This window comes from Phycodurus eques, chromosome 7 (genome assembly GCF_024500275.1).
Source record: "Phycodurus eques isolate BA_2022a chromosome 7, UOR_Pequ_1.1, whole genome shotgun sequence".
NCBI classification, from domain to species: Eukaryota; Metazoa; Chordata; class Actinopteri; order Syngnathiformes; family Syngnathidae; genus Phycodurus; species Phycodurus eques.
This window is the reverse complement of record NC_084531.1, coordinates 25,227,706-25,246,494: the sequence shown is the minus strand read 5'-3', so window position 1 is coordinate 25,246,494 and position 18,789 is coordinate 25,227,706. Positions and strand designations below refer to the sequence as shown.

General features: G+C 41.0%; 1 protein-coding gene across 1 annotated transcript in view; it reads right to left on the bottom strand.

Moving 5' to 3' along the window:
* Positions 1–5,737: 5,737 nt before the first annotated feature.
* The window catches only part of megf6 (multiple EGF like domains 6), a 46,829-nt gene continuing 33,777 nt past the window's right edge, over positions 5,738–18,789 (bottom strand). Inside the window, exons 19-28 of the mRNA XM_061681697.1 lie at positions 16,385–16,513; positions 15,252–15,380; positions 12,136–12,264; positions 10,849–10,974; positions 9,649–9,777; positions 9,279–9,407; positions 9,028–9,156; positions 6,644–6,769; positions 6,435–6,563; positions 5,738–6,259 (exon numbers count right to left, since the gene is read on the bottom strand). Of these exons, the coding sequence (XP_061537681.1) occupies positions 6,087–6,259; positions 6,435–6,563; positions 6,644–6,769; positions 9,028–9,156; positions 9,279–9,407; positions 9,649–9,777; positions 10,849–10,974; positions 12,136–12,264; positions 15,252–15,380; positions 16,385–16,513 (1,328 nt within the window). The 3' untranslated portion in view covers positions 5,738–6,086. The remainder of the gene's footprint in view (positions 6,260–6,434; positions 6,564–6,643; positions 6,770–9,027; positions 9,157–9,278; positions 9,408–9,648; positions 9,778–10,848; positions 10,975–12,135; positions 12,265–15,251; positions 15,381–16,384; positions 16,514–18,789) is intronic.

Here is an 18,789-nt window from a genome sequence, read left to right as displayed (position 1 = left end):
CTCCCTTCCTCTCTTTATTCTTCCACAGACATTTGATTCACTGTTTCATTTGTAGCCTCCCTCACTGCACCCCATGTAGCCCCTTCCCATGCCCGTAATTATGGCACCAACATGGTTTTCTACACATAGGTCAGAGAACCACCTGGCGCTTTCTTCTGGCCCTCCCATGGCCGCCAAAGCAAGCCAGAGCCTGAACTCAGCTCTTTTTCCTTTTTTTTTTTTTTTTTTCAGTTTAAATATCCGCGGGCATTGGCTTCCATAGAGGGTCCCGAAGGCCCGAGTGGGCTTGAATGTGGTAGTGGGAGCGGAGGCAGGAATGTGTCCTCTTTATTTGTGTCTGTTTGTGGGGCATGATGGATGAGGTGGGTAGATGTGATGACCCGGCTCATCGCTCAAGCGCTCAATAAGAGTCCCATCCCGTGCAGCAGGCCCCCGCGTCCTGCGCCCCCTTTTCTGTCACCGCCGCCAGCCGACGTGGGCGGACATTGCGTTCGGAGGTCTTAGCGGCGCCATTGTCCGCAGGGTAACTCGGGAAGGGGAGGGCGCGCGGGGTCGGGTGAATTGGGCATGACGATCTCGATGTCTGCATGGCGCTGACGCTCCACGTTTACAGTGCTCTTGGTACAATAATGGATGAGGAGTTTTGTTAGGGGCTGTCGTCCACCCCTCAGGGCTTCACGGGGCGTCCACCTTTGATGAGGTCATGGAGGGTCAGCCATTGTTGATGAGGTCGGCGTGGGTCGTACAGCTTTGATGAGGTCAGTTGCAGTGATGGTGCGAGCCAGCTTTGTAATGGAGTGGCCGTGACAACGGTCCTGAGTGGGACTTTTGCCACCTGTGCTAACGTTAACCAAATCAAGTCTGTTTGGTTATGTGAAAGTATCCGTCAACAAGCAAAGCCGTCTATATTATCTTGTGGTACTGTGACAATGTTGCGTGCGTGACGTTAGTTATGCTTTTATGGCAGCAATATTTAATATTAAATCCCAACAAATGATCAAGTGGCTTCTTGCTTGAGGGGAGTTGCTCTTTCGTATCTAAAATTAAAAGCCAAAATGGATGCCAGATCCTATGTGATTTCTCCTAGCCAATCAGTTAAGTAGGGTCATGAAAACAATAGAAACACCTTGGTTCAATACTATCAAAATGTAATTACTTTAAGTGTAATGAGAAATAATTTTCTTTTTCGGTTTCAAAAGTAAAATAAGTACAATCAACTTAAAAGGAAAAAAAATGAATTCTGTGGTTGGAGTCAAATTTACTGCAGTTTGATGTCTTATTTATTTATTTCGATTCTGAATACCTGCGTGTGTGGCACTGGCACATTAATACTGTATTTAACGAATTTGTACACAAATTTGCATGTCAACTTGTGTTGCAGTGCAAGTTCAACAATGTGTAACAATCGAATTAATGTCTACTGCCCCCAAGTGGCCTCAATTGAGTCTAACAATTCCAAATAGTTATTTTTTTTTTTAGGGTTCACGTGCTGTTTATTTCATTTTAAACAAATGTGGCAAATGAAGTAAAGTAAAAACCTGTTTCCCGTCATTTTTTTGGGGGTGGGGGGGGGGGGGGGGAATCATGGTTTGTAATATTGTATTCAGAAACCAGGCATTAAACCTTCACTTAAATGTGGGAACTAAATGGCTGGAACTTTTGCCATCCCACATTGGCCACATCCCCAGACTGGTGCATATGAAATTGCCTGGTATGCCCCATGTAATTATGTTAGCTACTAATAGAATACCCTCCCCAAACAAAACGCCACAGCTTCGAAAATGATACAATTACTGTACCTAAACTGTAATGAATAGTGGTGTGAGAAGAAAAGGAATTTTCATTTACAACGAAAAATTTACTTGTATTTTTATTTGTAAATATATATATATATATATATATGAATTGTAAAGTCATTTACAAACCCTGAATTGTTTGTGTTGATGAGGACATGCCACTCTTGTTTCGTTAAGTAACAGCTTCGCACAAATGCCATAGTGGCAGTTTTAAGTCTAAGGAAGCACATCAGTCTTTAGCTCCAACATGTTACGCCAATACGATGTATGTTTTCAGACAGGTGGGCACAATGTGGGCAGCCCTGTCTGGGGTTTGAAGCCACTCAGCTAATAGGGCATCTGGCACATCATCATCTCCAAATCCATCACGCAGGCCTCGATACAGCTCCTGAACAAACCCCATCCTTTTTTTTTTCTCCTTTCTTTCTTCTGCCGTTCGCCCAGGCAGTCGTCCCTGCGTGGTATGTAACTAAAATATACATCATGCCCTCCAGATGGAGGGGGGCACTGCAGTTGGCAAGCTCTCATGCTGATTGACTTGGCAAACATGCTGAATAAACACTTTCAGAGCGTTAGCCTGAATGGAGGGAGAGACAGTCGAGGGCACTTGTTGGCACGTAAGGCAAATGTGTATTTGTGTGATGAATATTGTAAATCTTGCATAATACAGTGTATTCTCCATCTTCTCTGCTTATTGTCTCCTCTCTACATCCCTCTCTTCACCTGGTAGAAAGCAAATTTGTTGAAGACTGCTGTTCAAAATAAACCTACATTCAACCCCAAGTAGCATTATTGTTATCGATGGACCCTCAGAGTGATTCCAGGACAACACTTAAACTAAATTCCATGTTTGTACAAGAAAAATAAAAAATTGTTCATTTTACTGGACAACTACTAGTTACTCAAAAGTTATCTATACTGCCATTAAAAAGGTTGGGGTCCCTTAGAAACATTCATAAAGTACACATTTTCTTTCAGTAACAATAATATTCCATAGCAGTACATTGATAGTGGTGAAGAAAAAGTGCTTTTCCTAAAAAAAAAAAAAACTGTTAACGATAGTGTATATAATATATACAAATGTGTTTTTTCAATGAAACCATGAAACTGTCTGCATGGATGACCCCAAACTTTTAGATTGTCGTGTTAAGTTTAAAAAAAACACGCACAAGAATATATTTTGGAAAAGCCAAACACACATCGACTACATCATATACAGTAGACTCTTAAGGTTAAGTACATGATTACATAAATACGGAGTGTGGGAGACTTGTTTCACACACATCTTTTTTTGCCAGCTTGACATTAAAACTTTAAAAAAAAAAAAACATCGTTTTTTGAGGGAACGGCCAAACAAATGGTGCACGATCTCCCTCACTCTCTTATCTTGACCGTCAGCTCCGTCAGCTGGAGTTTAAACACTCTGGCCTTTTGGGATATCTGGTTCAGCGCAGAGGGTTAGAAATGATCTCTGGGACGTGAGGTGAAGGCTTTAAAAGTGATAGAATCTCCATGCAAAAAGTGGTGTATGCCTAATTACAACAAAAAAGTACCCATGATTTGATCTGACCATTTATGGGCTATTTCATTTTGTTTGTTTGCCTTTTTCTGTACCCCCTGGCGAGGCAGACTCCATATGACACGAAACAATTTGCAAATGCCCTCTAGCACAATTACCTTACTTGGCAGTTTTAATTTGCTCCATATTTTTAGATAATTGAAAGGATAAGTGAAGCGAAACCACTGCTCCACAATTGCACTTTATATCTACGAAGAGCATGGAATTGCACATCATATCTACGAATGCATGTACAGTACTGTGAGTAAAAGCCCGAGAGCATCACTAGCTTTGTTGTTTTAAGGACCTTTTCACAGGAGTCATTTTAACATTTAAAAAAAACTAAAGAGGACATGTGCAGAGAGCAGCATTATTAAAAAATTAAATTAAAAAAAAAGTGGTTGTTTGTTTCTATGTGCCCTGCGATTGGCTGGCGACCGGTTCAGGGTGTACCCCGCCTCCCGCCCGAAGATAGCTGCGATAGGCTCCAGCAGCCCGCGACCCTAGTGAGGAGAAGCGGTAAAAAAAATGGATGGATGGATGGATGGATGAATGTGAGCAGAATACTGTCACCTGTTACCTCACATTTCATCTGGTTACATCTGCCAGCCAAACATGCCATGTCACAGTCTGACATTTCTGTCATGACAGACAGACAGTATGTCAGCCAATCACATTCTACTAGCCACAGTGATACAGGCGGGATGTTGATGATGCAATCATTGTCAACGTGTCAGACAGTCATCTGTGCAAGACGCTACATCGCTAGCCTGTGAATTCAGAAAATTTGCCTGATCAAGTTTGTATGAGTTTCCCCGTTTCTGCTCTCTGTGAATCCTGGATTAAGACAACAGTGAAATTTGACCTTTTCCTGACCTCTTATCTGTGGATTACGGAACATTGCATCACTTTGGCCCAAGAAAAATTGCCTATCTTCAAAGGCTGACCCTCTCGACTGTGAAATGAACTGCTGTTCTGTATCCTGGTTTTGAATTGACCTGTCACAGTCAATCTTAGATGTTTAAAATCCTTTCTACCTTTTCCAGTGCACTTGGGTCCTTCACCACAGCCGCCTTGTGTGAGCCCATGCCATAACATGGTTACACCATGTTTGAGTTCAATGGTCAAATCAGTCACACGATTTCAAGCCAATAGAATATTATTTTCATTCATTGGAGAAAAAAGTGACGGAAGTAAGACTCAGTAACCACTGAAACTTCTTAAAATAAAGCTGAAAGTCTACACTTCAATCACATCTCAACTGTCTTATTACACTTATGGACCTACAGTAAAGTATAGTGGTCTACAGAACTGTATATGCAGTCTTTAAAGTTTAGTTTGGATAGCCGGACTATATGGAGATCTGATACAGTGATACAGTGGCCACCCAGAGTTTACTGGATGGATGGCCTTTCTGTGCCTGTTTGACTGGAAACAGGTGTGTGTCATCTGAAGATGAAGGCCTCACCCATAAACATTATTGGAGTACATCTGCAGCCTGTCACAACACAGGCTGAGCTGGAGCAGCCCCCCGTCCATCCATTACCAACACCAGAGTGAGGATGGGTGGTGATTTCAGTCCGCCACTGCTGGCTTGTTCCCCCATCTGTCACCCTGGGGATGCTGGGATGCGTGCACATTGGGCTCAGGCACCTGCCTGCCTCCTCCAGACCGTAACCACCTTTGGCCGACAGCAAAGGAAATGCTCCAGTGCACTTGAAAAATGTCTTATCTCTTCTTTTTCTTGCAAATCCATTGCACACAACGCCGCGTTCCAATGCACACGATTGATAGATACTTCGAAACATGTCTTCCACAATTTTCTTTTTATTATTTGGTCCGTGGAACGACATGTCACTGTCGATGAGACATTCCACTCAGGACATAAATTGCAACTGGAAGACACACTCAAATCTAATGAATACATTTTGTACAAAGACAATGTAGCACCACCAAGTGCCAGCAGGGAGAGAAAACAGAACACTCTGGTACAAGTCACCAATGATACACAAATGCATTTTCTTGTTCAAATATTTTTGCTGCAGGAGGTTCTAAACAAATATTTACACCAGTCAATTCTATAATTTACAATAAACTCTGGAAAATCTACGTACTCAATTAACACATGGTAGTGTTTTCTTAAGTGAGGCCAAAGAGAATCCCCTCATCTAAGGCAATCAGATACTGGCTATAATATTTTTAAAAGAAACATATAATACAACAGTATAACACAGAAAAATGAGTCAGCCAAATAGATGCATATATGCAAATTGTAATACAGTATACACATTTGCCCCTTTATATATACAGTACATGTTTTGTGTATTACTCTCGTGTACTTAAATTATGAAACCAAAATACTAGAAACACCTCAGCATGATGCGGTGCAATTTTATACCACAACAGATTACTAAGTGTATATGCAGGAAGACAAAACTTGGCTTTAGCTTGGCAATTAACTTGTGTTTGTCAAATGTGTACATCTCTGCTACGGCCGTTAGCTCAATTCTGACTCCGTGGCAAATGTGCTGAAATAAATACATCATGCACACAGTTGCGGGGAGCCGATCGCAGCTGATTGGGCAAAAGGAGGACTACGCCCCGGGCAGATGGTCAGTCAATCAACGGGTTTCAAAATGTATTCATTCAATGACTTTATACTTCGATTGTGCACACAGTAAGCGATTCCCCTTTATAACAGCGTATCTAGATAGACAGAGTCCTTTTAAAGGTTACAATTTGCGGTTCTCTGAGGCCGGCTCACGGGTCAAGTTTATCAGTGGATCGTCTTGAGCTCCAGGCTCTTGTGTTGTAATGCTGGCGTTTATACACTTTGACTGGCCGCGCTTCTCTTTCTCCGGGACATGGAAAGGTTCGGCTGTCCTCGTGTTCGGGTGAAGCAACGCTGAAAGGGAAATGAGAAATCTGCACAAGTTGAAGATCAGAAGCAAATGTTCTGGTGAGCTCGTCTTTGACGAAGTAGAAGGAAGACAGACTCAAGTCTGACTCCATGCTGGGTGCACATTAAAATAACTGTCAGGAGTGACACGCAGCTATTGAAAGAGGGGCATGTGTGCTACCTTCACCACAGGTGGGGCCCAGCCAGGTGAGTGGGCAACGGCAGCGTCCAGTCACCCCGTCACAGCGGGCCTCGTGAGAACACTGGCAAGACAGAGAGCAGTCTGGTCCGAATCGGTCCCCACTGCACTCTGACACAAGACAAGAAAAGACAGAAAGATGGATAAAAGATGTCCGCCACCGTATGTGTTATGAGTCAAAGCAAATCTACCTTTTTCACACCTCTGTCCCGTCCTTCCGGGAGAACAGAGGCAACGTCCAGTGGACGGGTCACATGAGCCACCTGAACAGTCACATGACCTTTCACACTTAGAGCCAAACTTGCCGGCTTCACATCCTGGGAAGCAAAATAAACGAAGATAAATAATACATTTTTAAAAAGCTCTTCATTTCTTCAGACCTGAGAGAATGTCTTTACCCACACACACACACACACACACACACACACAGTTGTTAATAAATCTAAAGACACTGAACAAAATAAATACGTCATAATTCTACCAATTTATTTAGGGGAAAATTCACCTATAAAAATGTAACACTTTGGAGCTTGAACTATGGTTATGCATACCATCGTGCTTATTATCCTGCATGTCCACAGCGTACCTCTCAATTCATCCCATTTTGCTTTTTCTTTGGATTTTGTGACACTTGTTCCAATCAATATGATTTATTTATATTATATTATATTTATTTACATTTATATGTTACATTTTATTGTTTTCCTATTAGCAATGGTTAACTTTTTATACTTGTGATAGTTAACATTTTTGTTTTGTTTTTATGCTATACTAGTAACAATGCTTAACATCAATTGATACTAGTACAACTGTTATGACTGTCAAATTCATATTGTTTTGTTTTAATTTCACCATTCACATTGTTAATAAAGTTTTTATTATGGCGACAGCAAAACGGAGGTTGACAAACTTTCGAGAACAGATGGCACTTGGAGGTTTCACTGTAAAGGCCAACACCAGAAAGTGGAAAGGTAGTAGTGGTAGTGTAGTCCACAAATGTATAATCTTAAAAAATGTTTTAAAAAGTATTATTGTTCTTGTTTTTTACTCGCATCAGGCAATACAAGTACACATTTTGTTACTCAAAAACATATACACAGGTAGAGCCAGAAATGTTTCAGTGCTGGTTGTCCCTCCTGCTGTGACTGAAATGGCCATTTAAGCGCTCGCACCGTGTGTGACATCCTAGCAAGCAGGCAGGAGGGCACAGAGATGGAAGAGGAATGCATTACGCAGTGGGGAAACACATGTCTGTCATCAAATAACCAGTCCCTCTGCTCTCCCACCTTCCTTCAGGCCTGTCTGTCTCTCCCGACAGAACAAGCCCGCAGACATTTTCGACCTGTTCTATTCACGCATGCTCACGTCTGTCCATGTCGGCGTTAGGAATCCCGGTGGCCGTATACTGTTTCTTGCAGCAAACAAAATTCACAAAAAAATGAGAATAAGATAAGAGCGCACACACACACTCACGCGACCGCAAGCATGCATGCACACACACAAACACCCTTTTTTTCTGAACATGTCTGAAAAGGTGTAAAGAAGCATACGATTTGTTGTTATGATTCCTAAACCACTTTAATAGTTACCAGCTGGTTTTTCTATATACCTAACAGAACAACAATAACATAATACAAGCATTTAGCTATTTATATTTTGTATTTTTTAATATTACCAGGGACTCTTGCTTATTACTTTATACATTATTTGGGCTGTTTGAAAGTGAATCAGATGAGTAAAATGTAATGTTTAGAAATGTTGTTATTGCTGTGATCTCTATATCGTCATTATGAACTATTCATATTGCTTTTGGGGCGGGATATACTGTCGGTAGTTACAGCAGTGATCTTTGTTTTGTACACGGTACTGTATATCGCTGATGTGAGCGTTTCAGCTTCCTTTATCATCTGTTACTACAAACTGAAACATTATTTTATTTCGTTTTACTTACTTCTCCCCAGAGCAAAAAATCATGTGCACTAATTGTAATAATTTTGTACAATAGCAGCAGTTGCCGTTTGCATCAGAGAGGAAATTATTCTCAGGGTCGACGTACTGTAAATCATTTTCTAAGTCCAGTTAAAATGGGTTTGGTATTGAATTTTTATCAGTCCCATATCGAACACTGACGTTAACGGACATTCCCGTCACCAAATAAAATGTAAAACAACATATTCTTGCAGCCTGCGTTATGGTAATGAATTGTGAACCACCTGATTTAAGTTTTCATACATTGATTGATTAACTTTAATGATTGAGTTCCCGTAGGGTGTTTCAAAGTAGCGCAAAAGCAAAACTGGAAGTCACTTGACAGGTATGCGCTGTAGTTAGAATACAATATTGTTTGTACAATTTTTGTAATTATCCAAATTATGATTGTCTGACCATGGGGGATTTACATCAGCGGATGTTGTCAATTTTTGTCAACTGTGTGTCTTGTGAAGCCTTTTGAGAGTCTCTCATGATTAAGGGCTATACAAATTCATGCCATTTAAAACACGGAGCATCCATTTTATTGATTCATATGTATCACTCAATGTTATAATGCTCATTGGACATTCAAATAAGTACTCACGGCTTTGGCACTGAGGCCCATCGTAGCCTGGTAGGCACACACATTGTCCCGTCTCGTGATCGCAGGTCTGCCCAGACTTACAATCGCAAGTAAGGCCACAATTCACACCAAAATATCCAAGTGGGCATCCTAGAAATAGAAAATATTATATATAGTTTTACCTCAAATTAAAAAAATGTTCAGGGTTTAGCTGAGAAAATAATGAGAATGATAATGGGGGGAAAAAAACACACAAAGGTGTGTTTGCATACTATGTTGACAGGAGTGGCCGTAGTACCCAGCTGTACAGTTGCAGCTGCCAATAAAGCGGTCACATGTCCCACCATTGAGGCAAGGACAGTCTTGGGAACAATTAACACCGTATTTCCCCTGTGAACAGGCTACACACAAAATGGATGACAAAAACCGTTAGTGGTATTCATTCAAATATTTGTTACCAGTGGTATTATGTACATACAATTCATGGACAATCAACACATGAAAAATGACACTCTGAAGGCAATTACTGTGCCTTATGCCAGTTTACATTTTGAGTTCAAGTGGTTCTGTGTTTGGAGTAGAATGATATACTATCAGAAAAGGACGATTATCATCTACTGTCAAATCTACTGTAACCCTAACCTGTATCACAGTCCGGTCCGGTCCAGCCAAGGCCACATGTGCATTTACCATCTATATGATCACACTGGCCACCATTTTGACATCTGCGTGTGTATCGGCACTGCAGGCCGTAACGCCCCCTGGGACAGACTGGAGAAATATTGACAATGCATCAGGACATTACAACAGCAATCAGAAAACATCAGATGAATGTAACAGAACACCAATGTTCAATCATTCCGAACAAGCCCCAAAAAACAGAACATTTAGAAGACGGAACGTTGCAGCGTTAATTACAACCGTGTCAGAACAATGCAACAACGGACAATGGCACTCTGTAGAGTACAGAACAAGCGTGAGCATGTCTATAGGATTCATTTGATCAAGAATATCCTAACGTGCTGGGCGATATTGTTCCAACATTGTGTGTTCTGTGTGCTCTGTCCGTTGACCAACTAACAAAAAGCAATCAGCAATTGACTGCTTGCCTTGCATGACAATGCACTGAAAAGCAGAGAGAACATGAAGCCCTTGTGTAAGCACTCGAAGACAAAACGTTCATGTTTATTTAATCAACAGGTCATTAAAGACAGGCAAAGTAGTCTAATTTGGCACTGATATAAAGAATAATCATGTTTCTCTGGGCAATTTAGTTTAGGAAAACAACAAGCAAGATGTCTTTGATTTCCCTGTGTATTTATTTGCTTTCCTTGCCAAATCCAGTGACATGGAACACAGAAAACGAGCTATAGGTCTTTGTAGACATTTAACAAGAGACATTTCAGAGTCGGTGAATACACATACAGTACGTGTAAGGGGATAAAGAAGCGAGTACAGAGTGCATCATGGGCTGGAAACCCCCTCACATTTGCTCAAATGCTGATAAACCAGATTGGCTTCTGTTTCCCAGGAAAGCAGTCTGTGGCCATTAGAGGCCCAACACTAGATAGAATGTGTTACTTTAAGTGTATATTTACTCAAGAAACTGATCAAATGTCCAACTTCAAGGCTCAACACAAATGCTATGCGTTAGCAATTTACTGTGAGGTAAACACTCAGCCTTAAAACATTTTTACTTTTAAAATGTAACTAATTCAGTTCCCTCTTAGGTCTATATACTGACTTGCCGTTTGGATGTAAAATAAAGTAAAAAAAAAAAAGTAGAGTGACAAGTCATCATTAAAAAAGTCTGTTTTTGTCATCAGTGATGGCTTTCAGTACCTTGACAGGATTGCCCCATTCTCCCAATTGCACAAATACATCTTCCATTTGTTGGGTGGCACTGACCACCTTCCCCACAAGAACACACCTTAGCACAGTCTTTGCCATAGTATCCACTCGGGCATTCTGCAGGGGGAGAAACGAGGAATTAGTCAGTATAGTCATCATCCCCAACAATTTATTATCATTTGATATTTTTGGAGCACAGAATTGGTAGCAATGTTATAAGTTCGTTTACGCTTTGTTTGTGAGTCTGTATGTTCTCTTTGTACCGGGGTGAATGCGATTTGGGTACTCAGGCTACTTTCCACAGACATGGTTACCCCTCCTCTACGGCTTATTTTAAATCGTTCTGTTTTTTTTTTTAGATTATGCAAGAAGGCAGTTAATAACTGGTACAGTAATGATAACAAAAATAACAATTATTGATTAAATGGCATGTCTGTGCGTGGCGTAACGTGCAAAGAGGCCGGTTAGACCGGGTGTTGGTAATTTCGTGGACCGGCTTACTGAAGCGGATTTCAAAGAGGGACGTCTGCGCTGGTGTGGGCGTGTTCACAGCCGACTTCAAATCTGTACAATCGAAGCAGCACCTCTCATTCCCTTTAAATCCAGCGCGCAAGTGACACAGCAAAGAAGAAACGGATAACTCGAAGCGCGCAAAGTACATTTTTAAGGAACTGCAAGCAGACCTCCATGGGCAAATAATGTAAGGTTGGCTTGGGAGGAGATCACAAATGTCCGCCGTGAAGAGGGTACTTGGAGACCGCCTCATACTTTGATCATTCCTGTGCGTGTCCCCCCCATAGCTGTTCCGCGGCCAGTGGGATGATTTTTAAAAATTATAATAATGACAATAATAATAATACATTTAATGAATTAATGTTTGCAATGATTCACAGGTTTCAATGCACGCTGTTCACATATTTATGAATGAAATGCAACCACGTCGGTGGATTTCACGTATCTGTCAATCAAATTCACCAAAATCGCGTTAGACCAGCTGCGCCAAAAGTTAGCCGTGGTCTCTGAAGGCATAAGTTTAGATGGACTTTCTCACACCAAATTCTCACTCCACCAGGGGCATCTCCAAGGGCACGCCCTTGCTACGCCGATACCAAACTGGCAAGCTTTGTGCTTGCACAACAATCAGGATGCACCAGGTTTTGCCCTTACCTCACGCACTAAAGCTCCCGCACAGAACAGCATAAGCGGTACAGAGGATAGATGGATGGATGGATGGTTAGATAAAGCCAAGAAAGGAAGGTGTTGAGGTTACAAACGTACGTGAGCTGCAGTCCGCTCCAATGAAACCTGGAGGACAGTGGCAGGTCCCCGTCCTGAAATCGCAGCGACCACCATTGAGACAACTGCATCGAGACTTGCAATTTGGTCCATAGGAGCCTGGGCGACATCCTAAAGAGATATAGCCCAATAGAATACGTGGAAGGAACCATATCAAGTGTGGTGTGGTGACTAATGTAAAATGAGGTGAGCTAAATGAATGGTTACAAATATGGCCTATGACTGAAGGGCCCTAGGTTGGATTCTCCCAATGCCTGGACATATGAAACTAAGGAATCCTTAAGAATTATATTTCAGTATTCAAGAAGGAATAAAGTGGTCTTAAAAGTGTACTCATGTAACGCACAGCTTGTCCCATAGTAACCAGGTAAACAACTACAGTTCCCCGCAACTGGATGGCACTGTACATGGTCTCCTGAACACTGACAGAGCTGACTACAGTTGTTCCCAAACGTGCCAGCTGGACAAGCTAACATAAAAGAACAAAAATACGGATTAATTACAATATACAAAAAGTTTACACACCCCTGTTCACATTTAGCTTCAGAATGCATTAGGTAAATATAGGCACATGCTAAGGGTGACATGGCCTCCTGGGGGAACCGCAAAATTGGGGAGTTAAAAAAAAAATATATATACCCTCAATACAATTATATTAAAACTAGTTAAAACTAGTCAAACTTGACTTGCTCTGCAAAAATAACCAAAATGACTTGGGACTTGCTTGGGACTTGTTATGACTTAATACTTGACTTGACACTTGCACATGTGACTTGAGCCCATCTCTGACCAAGATACATCATTTCAAAACAACTTTTTCTCATTAATGTGACCTATAACCAGTACAACATGCACGTTAGCATGCATGCATGCTAAGAACAGGGCTTTGTGGCTGTGTTCAGAATGAACCATTCACATTCAAACTCATGTTGAATTGGAGTCAGCACACACCTTGCCGAAAAGCTCAATCTTGTTTTAAATTTTTTTTTTTAAAGATATAGTACTTGAAAATTCCCAAATCCATGTGGGAAATGTGTTGTGGTCAAATGATACAAAGGATGAACTTTTTTGGGCCACTAGTCAATAATTGTTGAACAGGTTATTTACTTTAATGGTGGAAAGAGTTTTGAAATGATTTATTGCGGTCTCATTTTTTTAATACCACAATAACCTGTGATTTGAACAGGGGGTTTTAGACTTTTTATGCAACAGTACAACCTGCATTCAGTCGACGCACTTCTGCAGGCCAAACCACAAGTAATAAAAAGCGTAAATCACATTTTAGGCGATGCATTAAAATGAAAAAGTTGTGTGGAGCATTAAAGGCTTGCGGACTGCGCTACGACAGAAGTTGCCCTATCTTTGTTGCATTTTCTAAATGTCCAGCGCAGATGCACATACAACATAAACAAAAAACAAAACATTCAACCTCAACATCAATCAATGTTAGAAAAAGATTTGCAAATCAATGCATTCTGTTTTTATTTACGTTTTACACAATGTCCCAACTTCATTGGCGTCTCCTTTTCTTGCCTCACTGTACTGCATGACCCTATACGTACTTTTACTGTCGACCCGTCACAAAACTCATCAACATTCTCTGTTGCCCAAACCCAGATGGCGAACACTTGGTAACATTTTTTCACACACCCTTTCTCCATGCAAGCATTTGTGCTTGCAACAAGAATGAACGCAATCCTCCGACCATCAGTCATAGTGCACGAATCTGTGAACCAAACACATTTGCGGGTGAGATCGCCAGTCAGGCAGCAGCAGGCAGCGTGGGGAACAGATAAGAAAAGACTCCAGACTAAAGAGGCAATTACGGAGCTGTCATTATGCATGTCTGCCTTCCAAAAGCTCTTATCCGCTGCCGAGGAGACAAAAACAATGCCTTCTGTTTTACTTGGCAACTGGTGTGTAACATTTATCAGATGTCTGGGGAGCGTGTGAGGAAAGGAAAGGAGCTGAGGTGGTGCTGGGGGTGGGCTGCTACGTAAATGCGACGGACCACACGATGAAACGTTACATAAAATAATGGAACTGTGAGCGTTTGCTGCTGGTATTGGCAGGGAATACCTTTTCCAGGACTATAAAGTCAAAACAAATTTGCTAATATTGCAATAATGATACTGTGCATACTTTGGTATATACATTATGTAAGTAGATACATATGCATTGTGGTGATATTATTTCTGACAACTATACAGAGTTTGTGCACAGTAAAATAGGGAGAAAACTTTCAAGGGGGAAAGGCAGTCAAGTTGTCGCCTTATCACTGAGAGAGAATAGTTCTCAAAGAATGAACTATCTTTCTTTGGCAATCTTCACTTGGAGGCCGCAGGGATACATATCGTCAAAATATCAAACCTCAGTATCAAGTTGTTTGAAAGACTACAAAATGAAGAGAATAGCGGTTTGGAAGAAATCAATACAATTTCATGGGTCACATATTAGAATTGAGGTTTTAAATGTCGGTGCGTGCTTCTGATAGTGTTTGTTTTGTTTTTTTTGGTCAGAAGGCCTTGCTAAAAAAAACATTTTGTACAACGGCTCGTCACTACGGCGAAATGCTCAAGTGTACGGTTGATGCTCGACACTTGACTTTTACATCACTGGGAACTTTTGGGGCTTTAGACAAGGTATAAACATTTGCCTTGGAATCCAGTAATCATACCTCCGGATTATATTTTGCAGATCTGACCTTGAGGAAAAAGTATTGACGCTTACTGTAACCTAATTTCACCAAGTGTGGTAGAAGGTTTACTTTGCCTGACTGACCACTTCCCATTGAAACCTCACGAGAGAATTTTTCTTCACATTATTTTTGGCATTAAGCTTGTTTTGTAAAAATACATTTGTCTCGTCATTCTTGCTTTTCTCACAGTCGGGCCCCGTGAGTCCAGCAGGGCATCCACAGATCCCTGTTCTCGTGATGACATGACACACCGGCTTGGCACTGACATCGCTGGGCACATGAGGCGCCAAAGAACCCCAAGAGACAAGCTGGCAGTTCACATGCATGCAATCACACAGTTGACACGTAACTAAATGTGTCTTCATTCATATTCGATTCCCTCGGTGTTTTCCACACTTACGTTTGTCACACTTGGCTCCTCTCCAACCGGGCTCACATTGGCAGTGGCCCGTCACATGGTGGCAACCCGAGGTATGGACACAGTCACACTTCTGCTCGCAGCCCTCACCAAACAATCCGCTGGAACAAGCTTCAAGAACGAAACAGACGCATTCGTTTACATTCAGAATGCAAGAGCGCTTTGTCAAGTTTATTTTATGCTTACTTAGTCAGTGCCTATTGCAAAAATTGCTTTGACACCGAAGGTTTTATAATCCCATCCAAAAAAAGCACAAGCTTACAATGCCGCCATGTGCTAGAAATGAAGCATAGATTCTAAATGAGAGAGACAATGCTGATGTGTGATGCATGAGCACACTCATGCTGGAACTACAGTGGGAAAAAAAGGCCTTTGAATGTACTCAGTTCCAACATGTATATCGTTTGCACATGATTCAAACATGGAACTAACATTTTACTTCAGTGCAACTGAAAATGAAGTACTTTTTTTAGTGTAAATATGAAAATGTCTTCTATACACACTGTTATAGTGGTATTAATTTAATAATATACATATTATCAATCCTAAAGGAATTTCCAGATGCGTATTATTGTAGTACTGTTTTCATACTACATGAAGAATCAGGATCTGGAATTAATCTTTATTGAGCTTTTAACTGACTTTTACTTATTTAGACATTTATTTGAAGTCACATACAGCTAAATCTATTTGTCCCAAAAGAGACAAGGAAATTCTGAGTGGCATTTCACAGCACTTTTTGGAGATTTAAACTCCCAGTTTGGGACCGGAAATTTAGATTTTTGTTAAACAATAATAATAATAATAATAATAATAATGAAAATTGTTTTTTTTTTTAAACTTGGAAAGCGCATATAAAGCAACAAAAATAGTCTTGAGACGTTTCGTTTGTTCATCACTGTACTTTCTCAGTCAGAGCAGACCTAAGTTAAACCGTGTATGGTCCAGGGTGTGTGCCTCCTTTCTCTAAACTTACCCTACCCCCAAAATGTTATTGCTAATGTCTCATTCTCGGGATAATTGTTCACAAACACATCTCAGTTGTGCTTAAGGAGAGGATGTTCAGCAATGAGGACCTCCCTCACACCCCATTTTAATGATGTGGCTTACATTACCCAGAATGCAGTGAGGTCCTGCCCAGCCAGCGGTGCATTGGCAGGCTCCTGTGATGTGGTGGCATCGGGCACCATTCTGGCACTCACACATCTGGCCACAGTCAAGACCGTAAAAGCCGTCCGGACACACTGCGGGTCGAGATTAAACATTCGAATGGTTAGAATTGGGAACATCACCCAAAAAAATAATAATTATTGTAATAATATATATATATTTTAAATCTCTCATTCCCCTTATCTCATTCAGTTCTTTTTCTTCTACTTGTCTTCGCTGTCTGACCACCAAGTGAATATGGCAATATCAAATTGCAGCATTAATTTATAGAGCATCTGCGTTCATTAAGTGAGTTCATCTCGCACACGTGTGGTGGATCTGGGACACATCAAAGTTGGCAGCAGCTCGGAGGCCGTTGCCTTTTTGTGGTAGGAGAGACCATAATTCGAGCACCTGCTGAGTCCGCAGGCCCCACCAACGCACAACTAAACAGAACCAGGTTACTGCGCCTACTTGCACCGACATGACACTCTGTGGCTTGGTGGAAGCGTCTGTTTCTCATTGTCAAACCAAGAGAAAGAATTGTTCAAGAGTGTAGTTGGGTCGACACAGACTATGTTTGGTAAACAAATGCTCCTCATCCAGAGCCGTCCCAGTACTTTAGTCAGTCGTATCATGAACATTTCCACTGCAGAAGAGATTTGTGCATAGTTCATGCTCATTTAGCAGTTTTCATTATTTATGTTATATATGGTAGGCCTACGCTTACAGTATCTTTAACAATTGCAGCATGTCTTGTAGGATAAATTGTGGTAGTCTACAACGGGCAATTCCAGTTGTTTTTGAGTATTTTTTTATTTCTCCTAGATTTGTCAAATGAGAAAAAAAATGGGTTCCACGTAACTGAATTCTGTTCATTCATCACAGACAAAAATGTCCCCTTCAACAGAGTTTATTGAATTTGGACTGGTGCATATAAAGGTGCAAATGCAGCATGAATTTATTATTTAGTTTATATCAATTTTAAATATTTTTCCAATTTTTTTTAAATAAATAATTTGTTCATCTAAATGATAAAACCTTAAAATACGCAAGAAATTGAGTACCAAATATGGTGTATAATTTTCTTACAAACCAAATGAAGATTGTTTGGCAGATGAGCTCCATTTTATATATGTTATATATACCTGTACTGTATGTTGCATGGAGAAAATGGAGCCAGAGGTGGTTTTGGATAGAATCTGACCCAATTATCTCAGCATTGAGCAGTTCTTCAATAGACCTCCTCTAGCCATAAAGGAAGCAGTGGACCATGCAACCAAGGGAAGCCACAAATTGGGGCGCACCAGAAATGTGGCATTTTGGTGGTTTCATATACTCAGGGTGTTCCCTTCAGTATCCATCATTTCCTACTTCTGGTGACGCTGTGCACTACCACTTTAAACCCGCAGCCTCGATGTGAGCGAAATACAGTCCTTTCAGCCATGCCCATCATTGTGTTCCCACGCTGACAGCGTGACGTCTCAGCCGTCTTGGCATCTGCAGTGGTTCGGCTGTGATGCCGTTAAAGCGGGCCCACTGAGGATGCTGCCAACATAAATGAGTTCTAGGGAAACACTGTTTCAAAAGTACTGCTTATTGTGTGGTGTTTATTGTTGTTGAAGTTTATGATCAGGTCAATTTTAATTTTAATTAATTTATTACACACAAATAATGTAAAATTATGCATACTAATGCAGAAACAAACACCCAAAAAAATTTCATATTATAAAAATACGTCTTTATTTTATTCACTCTACTTGGTGCGACAATAAAATTAAATACAAAAATGTATTCACAATTAGTTTAAGCTTTTAACTTTATTATTGAAAGTGAAATGAAACCGAATCAGGTAGCACGGTGCACGACTGGTTAGCACATCTGCCTCACAGTTCTGAGGACCCGGGTTCAAATCCTTCCTGGCCTGTGTTGAGTTTGCATGTTCTCCCCGTGCCTGCGTGGGTTTTCTCCAGGTACTCCGGTTTCCTCCCACATTGTAAAAACATGCATGGTAGGTTAATTGAAGACTCTAAATTGCCCGTATGTGAGTGTGAACGATTATTATTTTTCTACATGTGCCCTGCAAATGGCTTGCGATCAATCCGGGGTGTAACCCCCCCCCCCCCCTCTCTTGGGTGCCCTTTGCAGCATGTTTGTGGAGCTAGCCTGATAAGAGATTTTTTTTTTCCTGCAGACTTTACACTGCCTTTGTCAATAAAGTTTAAATGGATCCAGATTTTACTCCTTTGTCTGCTATCACTGATTTTCCGAACTATTTTGTTACCAGCATATTAATGTTTTCTCTGGCCCCTTGCTCTGTTTCGAAAGCAGCTCCCAATCATGAGCCGGCTCTCATCGTTCGCTTCAAAGA